This window comes from Psammomys obesus, unplaced genomic scaffold (assembly GCF_907164565.1).
Source record: "Psammomys obesus unplaced genomic scaffold, mPsaObe1.curated_primary_1811, whole genome shotgun sequence".
Taxonomy (NCBI): Eukaryota; Metazoa; Chordata; class Mammalia; order Rodentia; family Muridae; genus Psammomys; species Psammomys obesus.
In genome coordinates this window covers 7,448,225-7,467,195 of record NW_026596040.1, presented here as the reverse complement: position 1 = coordinate 7,467,195, position 18,971 = coordinate 7,448,225, and the positions used below count along the sequence as shown (strand labels likewise).

General features: G+C 41.2%; 1 protein-coding gene across 1 annotated transcript in view; it reads right to left on the bottom strand.

Moving 5' to 3' along the window:
* Kcnn2 (potassium calcium-activated channel subfamily N member 2) overlaps positions 1-18,971 on the bottom strand; it is a 137,905-nt gene that overhangs the window by 32,276 nt on the left and 86,658 nt on the right. The window contains exon 4 of the mRNA XM_055622702.1: positions 1,077-1,218. Coding sequence (XP_055478677.1) covers positions 1,077-1,218 — 142 coding nt within the window. The remainder of the gene's footprint in view (positions 1-1,076; positions 1,219-18,971) is intronic.

The window sequence follows — 18,971 nt, the reverse complement described above, 5'->3', positions numbered from 1 at the left end:
TGCTCCACCATTAGAGCAAATTGGCACCTGGCTTGTTCCTGACTTGGAGTCTTACCAGATACACTGGGTGTAGGATTTTCCCTGACACAATTTGTGTACAAAAGGTCCAAAAGGCAGAGCACAATGAGCAAGTTCAAAGCATCATGGTCACTCTTACTTCAGCTTAATTCAAGCAGTCTCCAAGGAACTCAAGGCTGGGGCAGCCAGTTCTCGAATGATCTCCCTAACTTTCCTGCCCCTCTGAGGAATTTTATTTCATCTAAAGCTTCCTTTATCTTGCCTCTGGTCTCCATTGATCCTTTGGCTGGAGAAGTACTCTAACCTTAACTGCCTTTGTCAAGGATGGAAGTGCTTTTCCAGTTTTCATATAACAAAACAAATGAAGCAATGCAGTTCAGGCTACACAATGGTGTAAGAAAGGCAAATGACATGGCTGAGGTTTTCAGTCCTCCTGGGAAAAGACCCATCACTCACCATTACAGCAAACCTTTCTCAGTATCCTGCAATCTCTGGCCTCCTGTCCCCAGCTCATGACTGTCCTGTCCACTTACCTAGTTCAAATGAACTGTACTTGTTAAGTTGTAGTTTTTAGACAGAATGCTCCCCATTCCTGCCCATTTATAGAGAAGTCTCACTTCATCTTAAAATAAGTTATTTCTTTAATGAGGCCTTTTCTTATTCCTCAGTTTCCCAAACAACTTGAGATTTACTTTTTCCTCTATCATTGCAACTGGCACTTCCTCTATCAGGTGTAATTAACAATCATTTGTCAATTATTTTGAAACACAAGGTTTCAGATGGAGGCTCCATGGAAGCAGGGTAGGGATAGCTTATGTCTGCTTCTGCTTCACTCCCAGTAAGGTTCCCAGACCCATGCCTTTCACCTAATCAATCAACATTCATTAACAGAATAAATAACACTATATGATGTAATATAAATCTTTAAGCCTTCAACATATTTCAAAACTTGTTTATATGAGCAAATGAATAACTCACAATCATTTATTCATAAGGGCTCAGGGTTTTGTTTTCTTCTTAAGCATAAATACAGGAGATGGAAGGAGAAAGACATTTACCATGATTCCAGTAAGCAAGCAGACTCCTTTCCCACAGTATGTGTTAGGTACCATGTCACCATAACCAATGGAGAGAAAAGTTATTGATATCAACCACATTGCTCCAAGGAAGTTGCTAGTGACATCCTGTTGATCATGGTACCTGAAAAACAACAAACAAAGCCAGTATTTATAACTAACCTCTAATATAGCAGCTAAGAACAATTTCATTAATTTGATGAATTCATTGTGTTTTCTATAAACTCTTCTGTTTAGGTGTGCTGAGGGACTTCAAATATAAATTAAACTAAGAAATTGCGTCAACTTAAAAAAATAACCAGAAAGAATAATTCACAGTATGAAAACCAACATTCTCACTGCTGCAAGATGCCACACATGCACACAAACGTAGACAGTCTCGGCACTCCATGATTCCCAGCCAATGTGCCCAATCTCAGTGATAACGTATGATGTCCCAATGTCATGCTACACATGTAGTGAGAACAGTCATGCTGTGTCCTTTCCTGTGGTCTATGTTTACTACCTTAGTTGTCCTCATTGTTTTTCTCAGTAAATTCAGGCTGAAGCATGTACATACTGTCTGATACATGCACATTTAATAACCAGGCCATGCTGATTATCAACCCTGGAAGAACCTACTGTGATTCACGTCCCTGAAACTAAAGGGGCAAGCAGCCCTCTTTGGTATCTACAGCATTCAAGCCTGAACTATGGTCACCAACAGAGCTCTTTGCTTTTTACCCACCTCCAACTAAGGACCACCTATCCTTTCCTCTCTTGGATACTAGCTGGGAATCCTTTACTTTCCTCATTTCTTGCTGGGCCTTCTTCTAAATAAAGGCAAGCCAAGGTCCTGTTTCTTGCTACTTGTGACAAGAAGTGACAGGCTTATGTGTGAGCCACAACATAAGGAGGAATGAGGACAACTACTGTATTGCCTTAAGAAAAGGATGAGATAGAAATCTTGACTGTGCCATGCCCAAGGAGTAACCTGTGTCCTAGCTGTAGATGCTCATTCACAGGATGTTCCAGAAAGCTATCCTTGTTAAAAGAGAGTCCAGGAGGCATTTCTAGCATGCCATGGAGACCAAATGAGTACATTTCCACTGATTATTTTTGCTGCATATGGATTCAAGAGGTATAAGAATGTGGTTAGTGTTGCTCTTAGCTGTAATATTAGCTGAACAGTTTCTACAGACCTCTTTGTTTCAAAACATAAGGAAGTCAGCTTTGGCTTATACTACATTCATGATACCAAAGTGTGTTAGTGAGTACTCCCTGCCAAGCTTGCTTGGGGAAATATGTTACCCCACTTTTGCTGTGGGCCGCACAGGAGGGATGAGGGAAAAACTAATTTCCTATTCAAATTTAATTTGTGAAATCAAACTTCTTGACAAAGCATGATTTATGTGAGAATTCTAATCTCCCACAATTCACGTAAAATACATTATGTTAACTTTGTTCTCAGTAGGGTCTCAGCAGCCCCACCCATTTGACATGTAATATTTTACAATCTAGACCATCACTGGATGAAATTACTATGGTCTTAATTTACAATGTCACTTTCTAGTCTCAGACACACAGTGAGTGGAATATTCATTTTGAATGAAATTTATACCACTGCAAGGATCAGGATACCTATCTTGTGTGTGTGTGTGTGTGTGTGTGTGTGTGTGTGTGTGTGTGTGTGTTGTTTATTTTGTTTTGTTTGCTTGCGTGTTTGTTTTTTCCTTTGGCAGAAAGACTAAGTGTAAAGAAGAGTTTTAGATTTGCCAGTACAACTCAGGGCCTCTGGGAATACCTTTGTCACTACTGCCTATAAGGAAGACTCATCCTCACTGTGAGTGTAGACATCTGCTCTTCTTCTAGCACTTTTTATTTGGTTTGCAAGGGTTGGTGCAGTACATGACCACCAATGGGAACCTGAAGCATTCACTGGAAACATCCAGCTCACTCTTTTTCAGTGTGTTCACCTTTGATCATAAAACATCTTAAGCGTTCAACTAATCTCCCCCTTCTTTGTTCCTGGGCCAGATGCTCTGATGGATGTCAGTGCAGTTTTGGTGGATATTTATAAAATGCTGTGTTCCTTACATGGTGTCAGAGACCATAAACCTATAAGGAAAGGTCTAATTGGAAACAAGTATGCCTCTAGAAGTTGAGATTTTATAGCTTGTGATTCCATAAATTATCCTTTTTTTTTTTTTTTTTTTTGCTTATGAAATAAAATGGCCTGACAACATCTCAGAATGGAAAAAAAAATTCTCACACTAGTGTTTATGTTTCCTTTAGACAGGGTCAGTTGTGAGTAGTCAAAGTGATGTAATTAAAGACGAAATTGGGCACTATTAGAATAATCACCTGATTTCTTTCCTAGCAACTCAAACCCAAAAATTATATTAGACTCATTAACATGGTAGCACTACCACTTAGAACATGCCTAGACTTTGAATCAATGTAGAGTCACACCACCATAAGTGATTAATGCATATAACTGAGGACTAAGGAAATGTGTAAACTTTTCCTGTAATAGTTCACTTCACAGACTCCACTACTCCACAGTGGTTTACTTTAGAGAACTCCACTCTTTTTCACAAGAAAAACTGTCTGAGAACGGCATGAAGAAACCGCTCACGTAGCAGAGACATTCTGCCCATCAGGAATGCTAATTTAATAAAAAGCACACTGAACAATAGTAACGCTGGCGGGAGAAATGCCTCATGATGTCAGGCTTTTAAGGACTTTGAGAGTTCCAGCAAAAGACGCTTACACTACTTTTTGCATTCCCAGCGCTCACAGCTTTGTAGACTGACACAGCTTTAAGGTCTGAAAAGAGCTCCCTCTTTTCAGTTTCTATGCCTTATTCATCCCTTCACTCACCGCTGACTGTGTCTAGCACTGTTTAACAGACGTGACCACTTGATGCTAAACTAAGCATTTGCTCAAGTTCACAGAAGTTACCCTTCACTAAGGGGTGGCTGGCCCTGCCCAGCACGCCTGCTGCCCCTCAGCACTGCAAGGCAAAGACTAGCACTTATGGTTTCTTTTTCAGAGTTCTCCTTCTCCAAACCATGCACAGGTCAGTATGGTACTCCAGGCTTGTCTCTCAATGTCCTACGCATACCTCTAACGGCTTTCAATAAATGTTTGTAAGGGTCACAAGACATGTAATATATAATGCGCTCATCTACCTTGCCTTTAAAATCAAAATAATGAAGTATTCTGAAGACTAATACTGGGCCTTACTCAATTATGCACTGTTGCCTAGTTCTGAGAAAATTACAGGGAGGGGGGCTGATGCTCATGAACTAATGTGGCAATGTCAAATTTATTCTCAGTCTAAGCTTCCCTGGGCAAGTGGCAGGCTCTCAGAGTCACCAACAGATTCAACAGAGCAACGGCTCTTGCTCATCTGTCAACATGAATTGCATTTTTAATGCTACATTCCAAGGTTTATACATAACATTTTTACAACAGAAAAAAAAAATGATTCCATTGTCGATGGTAAGAGTTGACAAACTATTTTCATGAATGCCTCTCTTATTAAGCATTTTATTAAAATTAATAATGACAAAAGTATTTCAAATATCAGTTCTGGCCTCAGATTTCGGACTTGGTTATATAATGAAAAGCATTACAGAGATCAAATGCATGTGATAAATAATTTCTCCTCTAAAACCATTTCTTCCCTGAAATAACATTGTAATTTATGGCAACCCAATAAAAAGATATAAACTTCGAGCAACTAAGGGAAAGTAAAGGAGGCACCAGTGAGGAGGAAGAAACTTTTAAACAAATGAAAATGTATCCTGTTTTCAGTCACAATGGAACAGTAGGTTATTACAGTTAAATTTATCATGAAACAAATATTTACAAATCTGATAACATTTGGAATAATGGGTAACAGATGCTGGTCATCCATCAAGAACAGACAAAGATTACAGAGAGATGGGGAAACAACTAAAGTGAGCTATACACTTGTACCTCTTTAATGCCCAAAGATAATCTACAAAATAGCTCAGAGAAGAACAGGCAGAGCTCCCAGGCCTCCCTGTGTTGAAGGGCACAGCTGGACTCTAAGCAGGTTAAGGTTTTTGTTTTTGTTTTCTTTCTTTTTTTAATTAGTTACAGTTTATTCACTTTGTATCCCAGCTATAGCTCCCTCCACCATCCCCTCCCAATCCCACCCTCCCCTCTCTTCTTCTCTTATGCTCCTTCCCCAGTCCATTGGTAGGGGAGGGGCTAAAAAACAAAAAAGGGCAGGAGAACCAAGAGCTCTGCAGAGTCCCCTTGATTTTCCCAGAGAGTGCTACAATACCTTCACATAAAACTACGTAAGCTGGAGAAATGGAAGCCCTGTATGGACAGTGACACAGAGACATCAATCAAAGAGTACAAGACATGACCAGATATTAAATGGAGATAAAACTGTTCATTTAGACGCAATAGACTCCAGCTTATGGGCATGGTATATTCCACAAAGTAAGCATTACAGCAACAAACCAAAGAATAACTGATGACTCAGTTAAAAAAACAAAACAAAACATGAGAAGAAATAAAATGCAGATCCCAAAGAAGATAGGAAGAGAGGATGGGGAATAAACAGCAGATGAGATGAATCGCACTCAAAGAGCTCTAAGGTGCATTTACCCAAGTATGTCCTCAATCACATTAAATATAAAGGACCCAGTTATCTCTAGTTACACAGATATCAAGCACACAACGAATGGGTAAGGCACAAAACTGATAACAGAAGGACTGATAAGGAGTGATGGATAGATCTGCTGGTTCCTGTTCTCCTTGGTCCTCCCAGACAACTACTAGGAAGGAGATTGAAAAATCGGGGACTCAGGGTCCAGAGATAGGCAGTAGAAATGTTTAAGAGCTGGGAAAGATGGGGACTTAGGGTTTGTATATAAATCAGTCCTATTCATTTCTACCTTCCCTCACTTCTATACCTGACCCATTATGAGTAATAGAACAAATAGTTTTGTTTAATTGAAAAAAAATGGCACAGCTTTAAAGAAAAGATAATATATTCACACTAAGAAACTGAGGATTCCCTAATAAAACATCAGCTTTCACCCTTTGCCAAGTCTTATTAGATAAATATCCTTTCTCCTAAACAGAGCTTCCAGCTGGCCTCCAAATGCCCCTTTTAAATATAAATGAATAACAGTTGGCACATATTTTATGCTTTTTGAAAAAAAATTTCAGGCAAACTATAGGAGGCAGGCGAAGAAAGGGAATGGAAGAGGGAGAAAATCTTAAGAACTTGAGACAATAAAGACACATAGGTGGGGTGCCTTAGCTTTGTAAGCTGCACCTTGGACTGATCTAAGGGAACATTGTAGTGATACAGTGGGTGATATAATTTAATTCACAATATAATCATGGCCATAGCACATTTCCAATGCAAATAGCTACAAGTCTCCTAGAATGTAGAACACAAAGTTAACGGGAGAAAATACAAACAACGAAAACAGTCTCAGGAGGGGAGATTTAGCACGAAGCAATTGCCTTTCTGTAAGAATGGAAATGGAAACAAAGGCCCTATTATTTCTTCAACAAGCATTTTCTCTAAACATTTTAAGAGAATTTGTAAACATAACAATGATGAAATATAATGATGATAAACCATGACAAAGGATATCACTGTAAAATGCAAATAAAGGCAAACGAAAAGACACACTTTTTTTTTTTCAAAAAAAAGAAAAAAAAAAAAGGAAAGACATGGATCTAACTAAACTGTAAAAATTGTAGTTTCAAGCCTTAGTTAACCGTTAATACATGTGTTGGAGAAAGAAAACTATTTCTTCTGATTTTGTAGTGGAGAAGGAGCATCTAGGAGAACAAGAAACTGGACAGGTATTGTTCGGATCCACCCTGCTTGGCTTGCACAGCGAATAGACACAGAACCTGTATATGGCTCTATGCTGCTTACCTAGAATGAAGGTGGCTCCCTTAGGGGATAAGAATGTCTATGATGCCATATTTCATGGTAAGCCATGAGACTATCAGACAACCCTTTCACTACAAGTCAAGTGGTGACAATCCTGAACGCCATGAACAAATCTGAAAGTCTATGTTTCCAGTTGCAGTTTTAGAGATACGAGAGGAATATCCACAATGCATCCAAATTATGCTATGTGCATGTAGTTTCTATTTACAATAAAATCAAATCAAATAGATGAGTCAATTAACCCAGACATATAAGAATGAAAAGCGGTCCAAGAAAGGTAGATATCTTTGTTCAGAGGGAAGACGATCCAATGGCTTGGCCCGGAAAGGGAGTGTGAATCCTTTCCTTTCTACTGCTCTGCATCAGGGATGTTCAGCAGTAGTTGCATTGGAGTCACCTGGAAACCATTAAGAAAATACGGCTGGGGCTGGAGAGTTGGCTCAGGGGTTAATAGCACTTGCTGTTGCAAAGGATCTGGGTTTGATTCCCAGCACCCGCAAGGAGGCTCACGAGCATGTGTGGTGCACAAACACACATGAAATCAAAACACTCATACACATAAAATAGTAAAAATGAATCTAAAAACACTGCTCCTTAACTAATTAAGGCCAACTCTCCAGAGAGAGAGAAAGAGAGGGCCATGACATACGGATGGGTTTTCCTTTAAGCTTTCAGGAAATTTTAGTGTGTCATAAAGTTACAAAGGCATAATTTAGCTAGTCTATGCAATCAGGTACTAACTATCTCTAGGTATAAAGGCACCTTTAGTGGCACAGAGAGTGTGCAAATGAATCAAAAACTGTCTTAAGAAAATGGGATTTGCAGTGATGAGGAAATAGGAAACCTAATAAATCTGACTACCTGGTGCAAAGACACACTGAGGGAGAAGTATGTAGAAGTAACGAGAAGAATGTGTGACCCTGTAACACAAGGGCCTTCAGTCCGTTTTTTTTTTTAATTTTATTTTTTTAATATAGTTGTTTTATTTATTACAATTTATTCACTTTGTATCCCAGCTGTAGTTGCACCCTTGTCCCCTTCCAAACCCTCCCATGCCCTTTCCCCAGTCCACTGATAGTGGAGGACCTTCTCCCCTTTTATCTGATCCTAGCCTATTAGGTCTCATTAGTACTATGTTTCATAGTCTTCCTCTGTGGCCTGGTCAGGCTGCTCCCTCTCAGGGGGAGGTGATCAAAGAGCCAGCCACTGAGTTCACATCATAGACAGCCCCTGTTCACCTTACTAGGGCACCCACTTGGACACTGAGCTGCCATGGGCTACATCTGAGCAGGAGTTCTAGGTTATCTCCATGGATGGTCGTTGGTTGGAGTACCAGTCCAGAAAAGACCCCTTTGCCCAGATTTTTTGGTTCTGTTGTTCTCCTTGTGGAGCTCCAGACCCTTCCAGGTCTTTCTATCTCCCCCTTCTTTCATAAGATTCCCTGTGCTCTGCCCAAAGTTTGGCTAGGAGTCTCATAAATCAGGATTAAAACATAAAATGCAGCCAGTGCTGGTGCTCTTGAGTACAAATGCTGAAATGACATGGAACACGAACAACTCTGGAAACAGAACATCATTTCTGAGCAGAGACTGAAGGCTTTCACCCATGACTTTCTCAGGTCCTGTCTCTTACTCCCCCTTTCTGAGCATCACTGAGTTGGAAACCTAAGGCCTTAGGAGCCTAAGGATCTCAGAGACATAAGGTAACGAAAGCAGCAGAAAGACAGCATGAGGCTACTTCTAAAGTCAAACTTAACTTTAGGCCTGGACTGGTACAAATGTTCCCAAATTATGTAATTCTTTATTGATCCAAAGTGAGATTTTATTACCTTAATTTTATTTTGTTCCTTTGACTTAATACATTTGGAAAATTTTCATCTCTTGATTTAGGGAAGAAAATTCTCTCTCTCTCTCTCTCTCTCTCTCTCTCTCTCTCTCCTCTCTCCATAGAATTTATGATTTCTTTCAACCTTGTCCTAAAAGAGTTTCATTCATACTTTGGATGTAGAAGATTTGTTTTTGGTTAGATGCCATCGGTGGTTATGTTCTGAGAAAATAAGCTGACTCAAGCTTAAAATAAAGCTCAGCATTCCCAAGGGAAAAGAGGAGGATGACAGAACAGACACAGGTTTTCTAGATGGAGTAAGTTCCCCTATGTTTCTGGGAAAAGATGACAAATATGTTTCATGGGCTGAGTCTAGTATTCATTTAGTCCAGAAGAAGTGACATCAGCAATGTCTCCTCTGTCAATAAGTTAACAGCCGTAGATATGAACACAGACACATACATACACAGAGAGTGAGAGAGACAAAAAAACAGATAGATAAATGGATAGATAGATTGAGACTTACAGTTATTTGACTATAAAAAACTCCATGCACAAGGATGGAAACACATTAGCATCCTATTAACAGAGAGAAAAGACACCTTATCCTTCAGATTCTCTTTGATTAAGCTGGCTAGGGAAATCTGCACAGCCTTCAGAGAGAACTTTCCTCCTGGGTCATGAAGATGAGTCTGTTTCCTAAAAATGAAGATGAAAGACCGCAAGGTCTGTGTTCTCATCTTGAAAGATTTCTCTGGACTGAAAAGACCATTTAATCAGTGAATCTCAAACCCAGCAAAACTGATGCCCTGTTTTAAGATTTTGAAATGAAATTCAGTACAATACACCCTTATTCATGCATGCTTTATGAAATGAAAATAAATCAATATTAGATCCTAACTGTACTGTGAGGTAAAGACATGTCGCTCATAATTCATACATTACCACGGCTAGCTATACCAGCAAGACTAGCCCAAAAGAGGTTAGAAAAGACTTGCTCTTTCCTAAATGTACAAACATTAGTGCAGGCCAGTCTGTGAAATGTATTGATCCAGAAATTCATATGCCGCAGGGACCACTCTGGTGTCCTTTTGGAAAATTTTCTGGTCTAATTTTAAGTAAAACAAATTCTGTCATTCTCCAATTTATAGTCTAGGGCTATTATTTAAAAATTAAAAGTCTATCACAATTAAGTCAAAATATTTTATTTTCAGACTTAAAATGGATTTGCTTCTAAGCTAAAAAAGATGAAGAAAAAAGTTTACATGAAAACACTCAATAGGTCATTCCAAGGTTAAGTGGGAACAATTTGTAGGGTAGATATGTCCCATGAATAGAGAATATTCCTGACCTCATCCTGGGACCAAAAACAAACAAACAAACAAACAAACAAACAAAAACTAACAAAATCAAACATTTTCTAGGGTATATTGAGAAACTACCTGATCCTCTAGCAAAGAGAATAGAGAAATTAGTAACAAAGCTTCATATCAGCAGACCTGGAAAGCAAGTGTGGTGGCACATGCCTGTGACCCCAGAGGAGGGTAGATGCTCAACTTAAAAGCTGCTAAGAAACCCAATAGTAAGATCTTATCTCAAGAAACAATATAGAACAGAAAACACACCTACAGGAGACAAGATAGTCTGGAATTTGGCATAAAAGCCTGTAGGGAACTGCGTTGTCAGCACTCATGGCCCTAACAAATGCCAGAGGACATTTTAGCTGTGACCGACTGGCATTCTCATCCAAGATTCTCACTGTCCCTTCCCTTCTTTCCCGACTGTACTTATTTTAACTTTCCAGGGAAGCCTCCATCTATGTAACTGCATGTGCTGTGAGGTCCTCCAGTGGAAGGGAACTCTAGCAGAGAGGCAGTCATGTTTGGGCATGCTGAAGAATCCCCCATGCCTAAAGTCAAGTTCATTAAAACATGTGGCATAGTCCATATTATTTGCCATCAGCATAGTCCCAATGGCAGCCTCTGTGGGCTGGCTGAGAAGCAGGTCTGGATTGGTTGGGGTAGGTCCTAGTTCTGGGAGCTCCCACCAGGATTTTCCGTAATGGGTGACAGCAAGCCGGCAATATGCTGTCTGTCTCTGAGGCCAAGGGCAGTCACTAGGTGGCAGTACCACATCAGCTTTCTCACCTTCGCTCTGGAGTTTACCTAGCTGGTGCTGGAGCCTTGGAGAGATGCATAGAAATTCCCTGCACTAAAAGCCCCTCCCCCGGGTTCTCCAAAAGCAGGTGGCACTCCCTATCAGAATCAGGACAAGAGGCAAGCAGACCTGGCCACTCTCCTTCTAACCCAGCAGCCCTGGAAGCTGCCCAGAGTCTGAGAGGCCTTTGAGGATGTGGTGTGTGCTGTGGTGATGAGGGCTGGGCATGGTGGGGGTGGGTGCTAAGGTGGGATTTTTCTGTCTGGATGCTGATCTGTTTTAGACAGTCTAAGGTAGATCTGGTTTGCAGAATTGTTCCCCATTTCAGCCAGCAGGGATTCTCCTCCACATCAAAGACCAGACCCTAATATATAAAAAGACAAAAATCATCCTGGATGTTTTAGAAGTGGCTCTGTTGGGTGTGAATCAACATTTGGAGACAGAAAAGGCACCTGAGATAGGGCAAAGGAACTCACTGAAATGCAAGTGCTTCCCAGCCAGTTCTACATGATCCAGAGCAAACGAGTCTTGGTCTTTGAGCCTCACTTTCCTCCAAGATGCAAGAATCTGACCTATGCCTCATCAGATGTTCATAAAGAAATGAAGTCTGGGTATACACCCAGGAATGGTATAGCTGGGTCTTGAGGTAGAGCTATTCCCAGTTTCCTGAGAAAGCACCAGATTGATTTCCAAAATGGTTGTACAAGTTTGTCACTCCTGGGTATACACCCGAAATATGATCTGCCATACAACAAGATCACTTGCTCAGCAATGTTCATAGCAGCTTTATTTGTAAAAGCCATAATCTGGAAACAAACTAGATGTCCCTCACCCGTGGAATGGATAAAGAAATTGTGGTATATTTACACAATGGAATATTACTCCGCTATTAAAAACAAGGAAATAATGAAATTTGCAGACAATGGGATGGAACTAGTAAAGATCACCCTGAATGAGGTAGGTAACCCAGACCCACGTACACACATGGTGCATACGAACTTCTAAGTGGATTTTAGCCATACAGCACAGGGGAAATATACTAGAATGCTCAGGCCCAAAGAAGCTAAGTAACAAGGAGGACTCAAGGGAGCCCTTAAATCTCATGCTTATATCTCACTCAGAAGGGGAAATAGAAGAGGCAACGGAAGTGGCTGAAAAGAGGGAACCAGGTAGGAGAGGGAGCACAGGGAGAAGTGAGGGAGGTGACCACACTTGGGGAGAGTGGGGGTGAAGGACAGGGGTCCTATAGAGAGAAGAGAAACCATGGGCGGGAGCATCTCTGTGACAAGCTGGAGACCTAAGACAGGGTAGGCTTCTGGGAGGATATGGGGGGGTGACTCTAGCTGAGACTCCTAGTAGCAGGGGTCATGGAGACTGAAGAAGATACATTCTGACTAGAGAGGACTCCTGGTGGAGGGATGGGAAAAGCAACCCACCCACAAACTTCAACCCCAAACTTACCCTGTCTACAAGATGTGCAGGGTTAACGGTAAAGCAGAAACTGAGGGAATATCCAACCAATGTGTGACCCAACCTGAGACTCAGTCCATGGGAGAGAGCCAACTCCTGACACTATTAATGATATTCTGCTCTGCTCAGAATAGGAGCCTAGCACAGCTGCCCTCTGAGAGGCTCCACTCAGAAGCAGTTCGAAACATATGCTGAGACTCACAGCCAAACATTGGGTGAAATACAGGGAGTCTTGTGGAGAAGGGGGGGGTATAAATGGATCTGGAGGGGACAGGAGCTCCACAAGAAGACCAACAAAGCCAACTAACCAGGACCCAGAGGGGCCTGTAGAGACTGAAGCACCAACTAAGGAACACACATACACTGGACCTAGATGTAGCAGATGGGCAGCTCAGGGTTTATCTAGGTCCCCTAGTAAGAACAGCTGGGGCTGACTCTGATATGGAATCTGTTGCCTGTGTTTTTGACATTCCTTCCTGGTGGGGCTGCCTCACCAGGCCTCAGGGAAAAAGAAATCTCAGTACTGATGCAACTTGATGAACTTAGGTGGGTGGGTATGGGGACTCCTATTTTCTGAGGAACAGGGGAGGAGGGATTGGGGTGGAGGGAGAGGGAGGGAGAGTGGAACCAGGAGGAGAGGAGGGGGGGCTACGAGTGGGGTGTAAGGTGAATCCATAAATTGCTTAATTAAAAAAAAGAAATTAAGTCTACATGGATGCTTTGTTCTATAGTGGGCAAGACCTTTATGATTCTGTGAAAATAAACACAAAGAAAAGGCATTCTTTCCTGGAGATCACCTTCTTGCTCCAGGTCAGGTGACAGTGCCTGAGAGCTTGCCTAAGGAAGGGAGAGGGAAAGAAAGGGGAGGGGAAGGGAGAGGTGGACATGGTGTTCTGTGTCCTGGGTGGTTTCTTCTCTACACTACTGAATATTTTGTTCTCACTGTCTATGACCAGTGACCCATGGGAGGGAAGGAGAAAGGGAGGGAGGGAGGGAGGGAGGGAGAGAGAGAGAGAGATTGAGAGAGAAGAAGTAAAGTATGAGGACTATAAGGTGAGAAAGCTGTAGCTGTTGAAGGCCCACCAGCCACAAAATAAAGAGAACAGAAAGATGGACAACAAAAAATCCGGATGAAAAACAAAATGCCCCACAGTTGCTTTTCTGTGTCATTTCCCTCCCCTCTCTCCTAGCTGTCTTTTCTGCCAACGCTGTACTTCTGTGTCAGCAGGGAGCAGGAGGACCCTTGGCTGTGTCTGTAGAGACTATGAATCCTTGAGGAAAAATTGACAGAGCTGTCCAGGGCTCTCAGTCAAAGGAAAAGAATATGCCCCACTGACCCAAATCCACTTCCTCTACAGGGCCACAGCTATGGTAGGCAGTCACCATGAAATGCTACTAAATTTTTAATTTTCAAACTACAACAGCAAATCAAACTCACAATGTAAAACATATGATGGTAAGATACTCAAGCCTCGAGCCCTGCACAGTTCCAGGCTGTGCTCCAGGGAAGCAGAACATTCCTGAACACCGCTGTTTTATTCTTTGAAGACAGATAAAGAGCAGAGTTAAAGAATGGGGAACCAAACCCAGAGCAGAGCCAGTTCCTAGGACACAATGCTGAATGTGACTCCAACAGGCTGACTGAAAGGATCATGGATTTTCTTGGGTTATTTTCAAGGTTTGCCAGTTTCACTCTCTCAGTTTGATGCTAAGAATTAATTTCAGGGCACCTACTGAAGTCGCAGCTTGGGCAGTTAAAATAGAGCTTTGAATAGTTTTAGGAATCTGAAGTGGTTATCAGAAAATGCTTCCCAAAGGATCTCACCTGCAGAAAAAAGGGGGAGAGAGTACACTTGGTGACTGAGTCACATACTCATCTCACCAAGGTCACTGGCGGGATCATCACCTATTACCGCAGCCAGTGATTCCAAGTAGATATTTAAATTAATTTTAACTTTAGCAGAAAGAAGTAAAGTTCGGCATAGAGAGAATTTTCTTCTTATACACGAAATGCAGGATTCAACGCCAAGCAATGCTTCAAAAGAAGCTTCTACCATTTGTTTTGCAGGCCAGAGAAGGCAGCAAGAAGCAGTGGTCCAAAGATGAAGAAAATGGACTGGTGAGCTGGTTGGTCCTCGGCTGTACAATGCTTGCAGGATGTCCTTTGATACAAGCAATTACTGACTCTTTTTACTCCCATTAAACCACACCGCACGCATGTGAAGAAGCTGTTAGCCCAGAGAAGTTTCCTATTGAAACGAAAATGATAACCCCTTGGTCTAAGTCAGCAGCTGTTTTGACTGTGCAGTGTGGTGATGGTGAAGGTTTAGGTATACAGGCAAAAATTCCAAAGGATGAACACCAGCCTTCCACCATATCAGGCTAGGAGTCACTATGCGCACAGCTTCATGACCCCAGGAATAACTGACAGTCTCAAAATGAGTATCTGTGCGTGTTCTACATAGACGTGCTCCAGGCCGCTCAAAGAGAATACCTGACCTAGAAACATAAAAACTAGACTAAGTGAGAACTGCATCCTAGCTGCCTAACAGAAGTTTGCACAAAATTAATGAAAAAGTTCCATACTGGTGTAGAGCTGGCCAGTGGGACTACTCGCCGCCTTGTTGGACAGAGGATAAGAAATTGAAGTCATGGCAGGAGAGGCACAGAACATGCTATCATGTCGATGCAGTAACAGAAGTGTATCCCCCAAAGTCCCTGAACATCTCCTCTGCCACTGTGAAATGGGAGAAAGGAGTAGGATACAAGTGCCCCGACCTATCCCAGATTCCTAGGTACATAAACGATAGGTACCTCTGACACAACATTTGATGCTTCCCTTTCGTTTGGTTGCTTATTTTGTGTCTATGCTTCTAGGGTAAAGAAAAGAACTCAGATTGAAAAAGATTAATGAACTTTAACTCAACTTTGCATATTAGCTTGTTGGTTTCCCTAGTACTTCAGTTGACTACAGCACGCACTGGAGCTAGAGGAGAAGGCAGAGAACCCTGTTTTTTCCCTAACAGCCATGATGTCCAAAAACAGTGAGGGATTGTCTTCAGCCACACAAAAAGGCAATTAATCTCCTTTCCCCCTCTGTCCTGTCACATCCATTTTCTGGGATAAAACCAGTGTACAAAGTGGGATTCACAAGGGAATGGCTGTGCACTAGGTTCCCTTTGGTTAAACACTTCATAGATCATTTTAAATACTGGAGTCTTTCTATTATCAGGTGTTTACACTCTGCTCACCTGGTATTTTACTAAAAAATAAAAGAAAATGAGCAGGGTTTAAATTTGGATATTTAAATTTTTTCCATATTGTTCAATTACAGGTATGTTGACAGAAAACTATTCAAATGATATAGAATAAGTATAGAGATGATCTCTTTACGATCCCTTAATTATTTTTAACGTTTGATACACGCCAAATTATTTCAAAATAGAAGTTTCTATGGTACAACCACCAAGGTTTAAAGGAATGAAACAGGATGAAGCCCATTTCCTTTTCCTGTGTTTGATTTAACAAACATGTTTGTTTTCTTGTCATATAATTTATTTGTAAAAACATTTCCATAAATTCTCTTGCTGCTGTAAAGGCAGCTGAAGACTTCATAAAAGTGTCACTTCCTGTGTTGGAAAGAGATGTCAGTAGTAACTGCCATGATTTTTCTAAAAGGAAATAAAGTATATTATAGGGAATATTTGTCTTTAGCATATTAAAGATCTGTTTGGTTTTCAATGTTCTTATAAATGATTAATATATGAACTTATTATTTTAAACTTATTAGACAAATACATTTTAATATATTGTTCAGGGAATATATCACACAATTTCTCTTTATTGCTCTCTCTCTATACACACACACACACACACACACAATGTATGTACATCTACATATAAACGTGTGGAATTCAAAATTATAATCCCCATCATATATAACTCACAAAGCAACTGAACTGAGCTTCCTGAGCACAAAGGACACTGTGGCCTTGACATATGGCTTTGAACATAATCCAACGCACAGCTGACGAAGAACCATAGCATCCGAGTTACTGGGCTCAATGTAATATGTGGTACAAAGAGAACTAGTTCATGAGGTTTTTGAGGATGGTTCAAAAGAGAACTGGACTTTCTTAAGTTGTGTCTGGCTTCCTGACTCATTTGATGAGACAGGAAGCACTGTATCTACCCGAACAAGCAGGTACACCCTGGGCTGTGCTGAGGCTTCAGGTCAGCACAGCGGCCAGATGTCTGTAGGTGCTCTGTCTCTCCTAAATAGCCCAACACAGCACTCAGCTGGCTTCCCTTCATATCTTCCCATCTGTTCAGCTCAGGTCTCCAAATACCAAGCTGCCCCAAGATGGAATTGTCTTTACCTGTGCCTCATCCTTGAAATCAAGGAGCCATATGTTCTGACACATACACCTTCAAATGCTCCCAAATTGAGCCACTGTTCTTGGCATGACTCCTGCTTGCCTCTTCCATTTTAGATATTTTCATCTTGAGCTCCAGCTGAAGGACTTTCCATTCATGGGACCCCTACTCCTCTCACTGCTAAGGGGGCTCACATGCTGTCCCTTTCTTCTAGCCTTTCACTCCTTCTTAGCTCACCCTACCTCCAAAGTCCCTTCTGCCACTATCAGCACCCCTCCGAGAGGGAGAATTCAGGACTTGTGCTGCTGGACCACACAGTGCACAGAACCAGCTCTACTTACAGCCTCACTCATCTGAAGGGTTGTCCCCATGTCCTGTTCAAAGTTCTATGCCCTGTGCTACAGAGAATGGATGCTAACTGACAAGACTGACGCTTAACACAGACTTCCAGTAAGTGAGGCTGTCCCCATTTCGACTTTCTTTTTCTAGAGATGAGATAATCAAGGCTGAAGCACAGAGCAGACATCGTAGTAGTATACGAGCCTTTCCCTTTTTTGCTCTCTTTATACCGCCTTCCCCACAGTGGCCTCAACAATCTCTGTGTTACTTTGTCTAGTAACCTTGGGTGTGTCTATACACCTAGAAAGAAAAGTTACTTTCATTAACATAATGTCTAAGGCCACTAACAATTTCATTCAAACTCACCCTTCTCACTGTCTCCCTAGTCATCTGCCACATGCTGAGTCCCATCACTTTTGCTCCTTTGCTTCTAACTGTCCTTAGCTGACATCTCAGTCTTCAACACTCTTCCCAGCTGAGAAGTATTCCCTATTCCCTTAGGCAGGAGTCTAGATGTACAGCCAGAGCACTTCTGCTCAATTACAGTTTTACTTAGTTATTAGGCCTCCTGTGTCTTCCACTAGCCATTGAGCATCCATAGAGGAATGTCTCTTCAACCCCATTAATGGATTCAGTACTTGGTTCTCAGTAGGAGCCCAACCAGTGACGTTTCTGTAGTGGCTTAGGGAAAGCAAAAACCCTATAATCTTAATACGTAAAGATGTCTCAATTTGGAAATCAACTGCTTTAAATAGGAACACAGAAGCAGCATCAAATGCAACAGAGCTGTATTTCTGTTATGTAGCCAAATAGAGAGATTTACAATTTAAATTATCCATCCCAATGCACTCATCTATAGCTTTCTGTTTTCTGTTATCATCCTCTCATTTGCTGATTGTTTACTTGTGTCACAAAAGGAATTAACAAATTTGGAAAAAAAACTATTTTTGTATATTAAATTTCAGTACAATAATTCTAACTCCATGGAACTAGTTAGAAAGCATTTTCAACGCTTCTCCCCCATATAAAAGAACATGTTCCTCAACTGAGATGAAATATTTTGTTTATTTTCATAGTATTTTTTTTAATTTTTATTAATTAGTTTATTCACTTTGTATCCCCCCGTACCTCTCTCCCTCCTCCCCTCCCAACCCCACCTTTCCCCTTCCCCACCCATGTCCCACTCCCAGTCCACTGAAAAGGGAGGTCCTCCTCCCCTTCCCTCTGATCCTACTCTATCAGGTCTCATCAGGAGTGACTGCATTGTCTTCTGTGTTTTAAGTATCTATTAACTTGTAGTCCTTATATATCTTGTTTTTATCCTCCTGTTAGATTTTGACTGCAGAAGAAAATATTTTTTATATAATGCTATTATAGTAGCATTTTGTCACTCCAAATATATTGATGCACATGACAGTGAAAATCACATGATAGCCTGTAAGGACTCCAGTGAAACAGAAGCTCAACTGTACTTGGCATTTGCAGGTGTGAATAGGGACATGCTTAAAATTGAAAGGGTCTCATTATTAGTGTCTGCAATACTAAAGGGTCCTCTGAACTATTCAGAAGGGGAAGACACAATACCTATTGGCCTGATTTTAATGGTGATTAACAAAACAACCAATTTTAAACGAAACCAGAATTACCCATAAAAAAAGATGTTATAACTTAAAGAGATGATGAAAGAGAACAAACAAAAAGCTCACACAACAGTACTTCATCACTTTCAGTTTAGGGAAAGGTAGGATATTAGGGTACACTAGTGA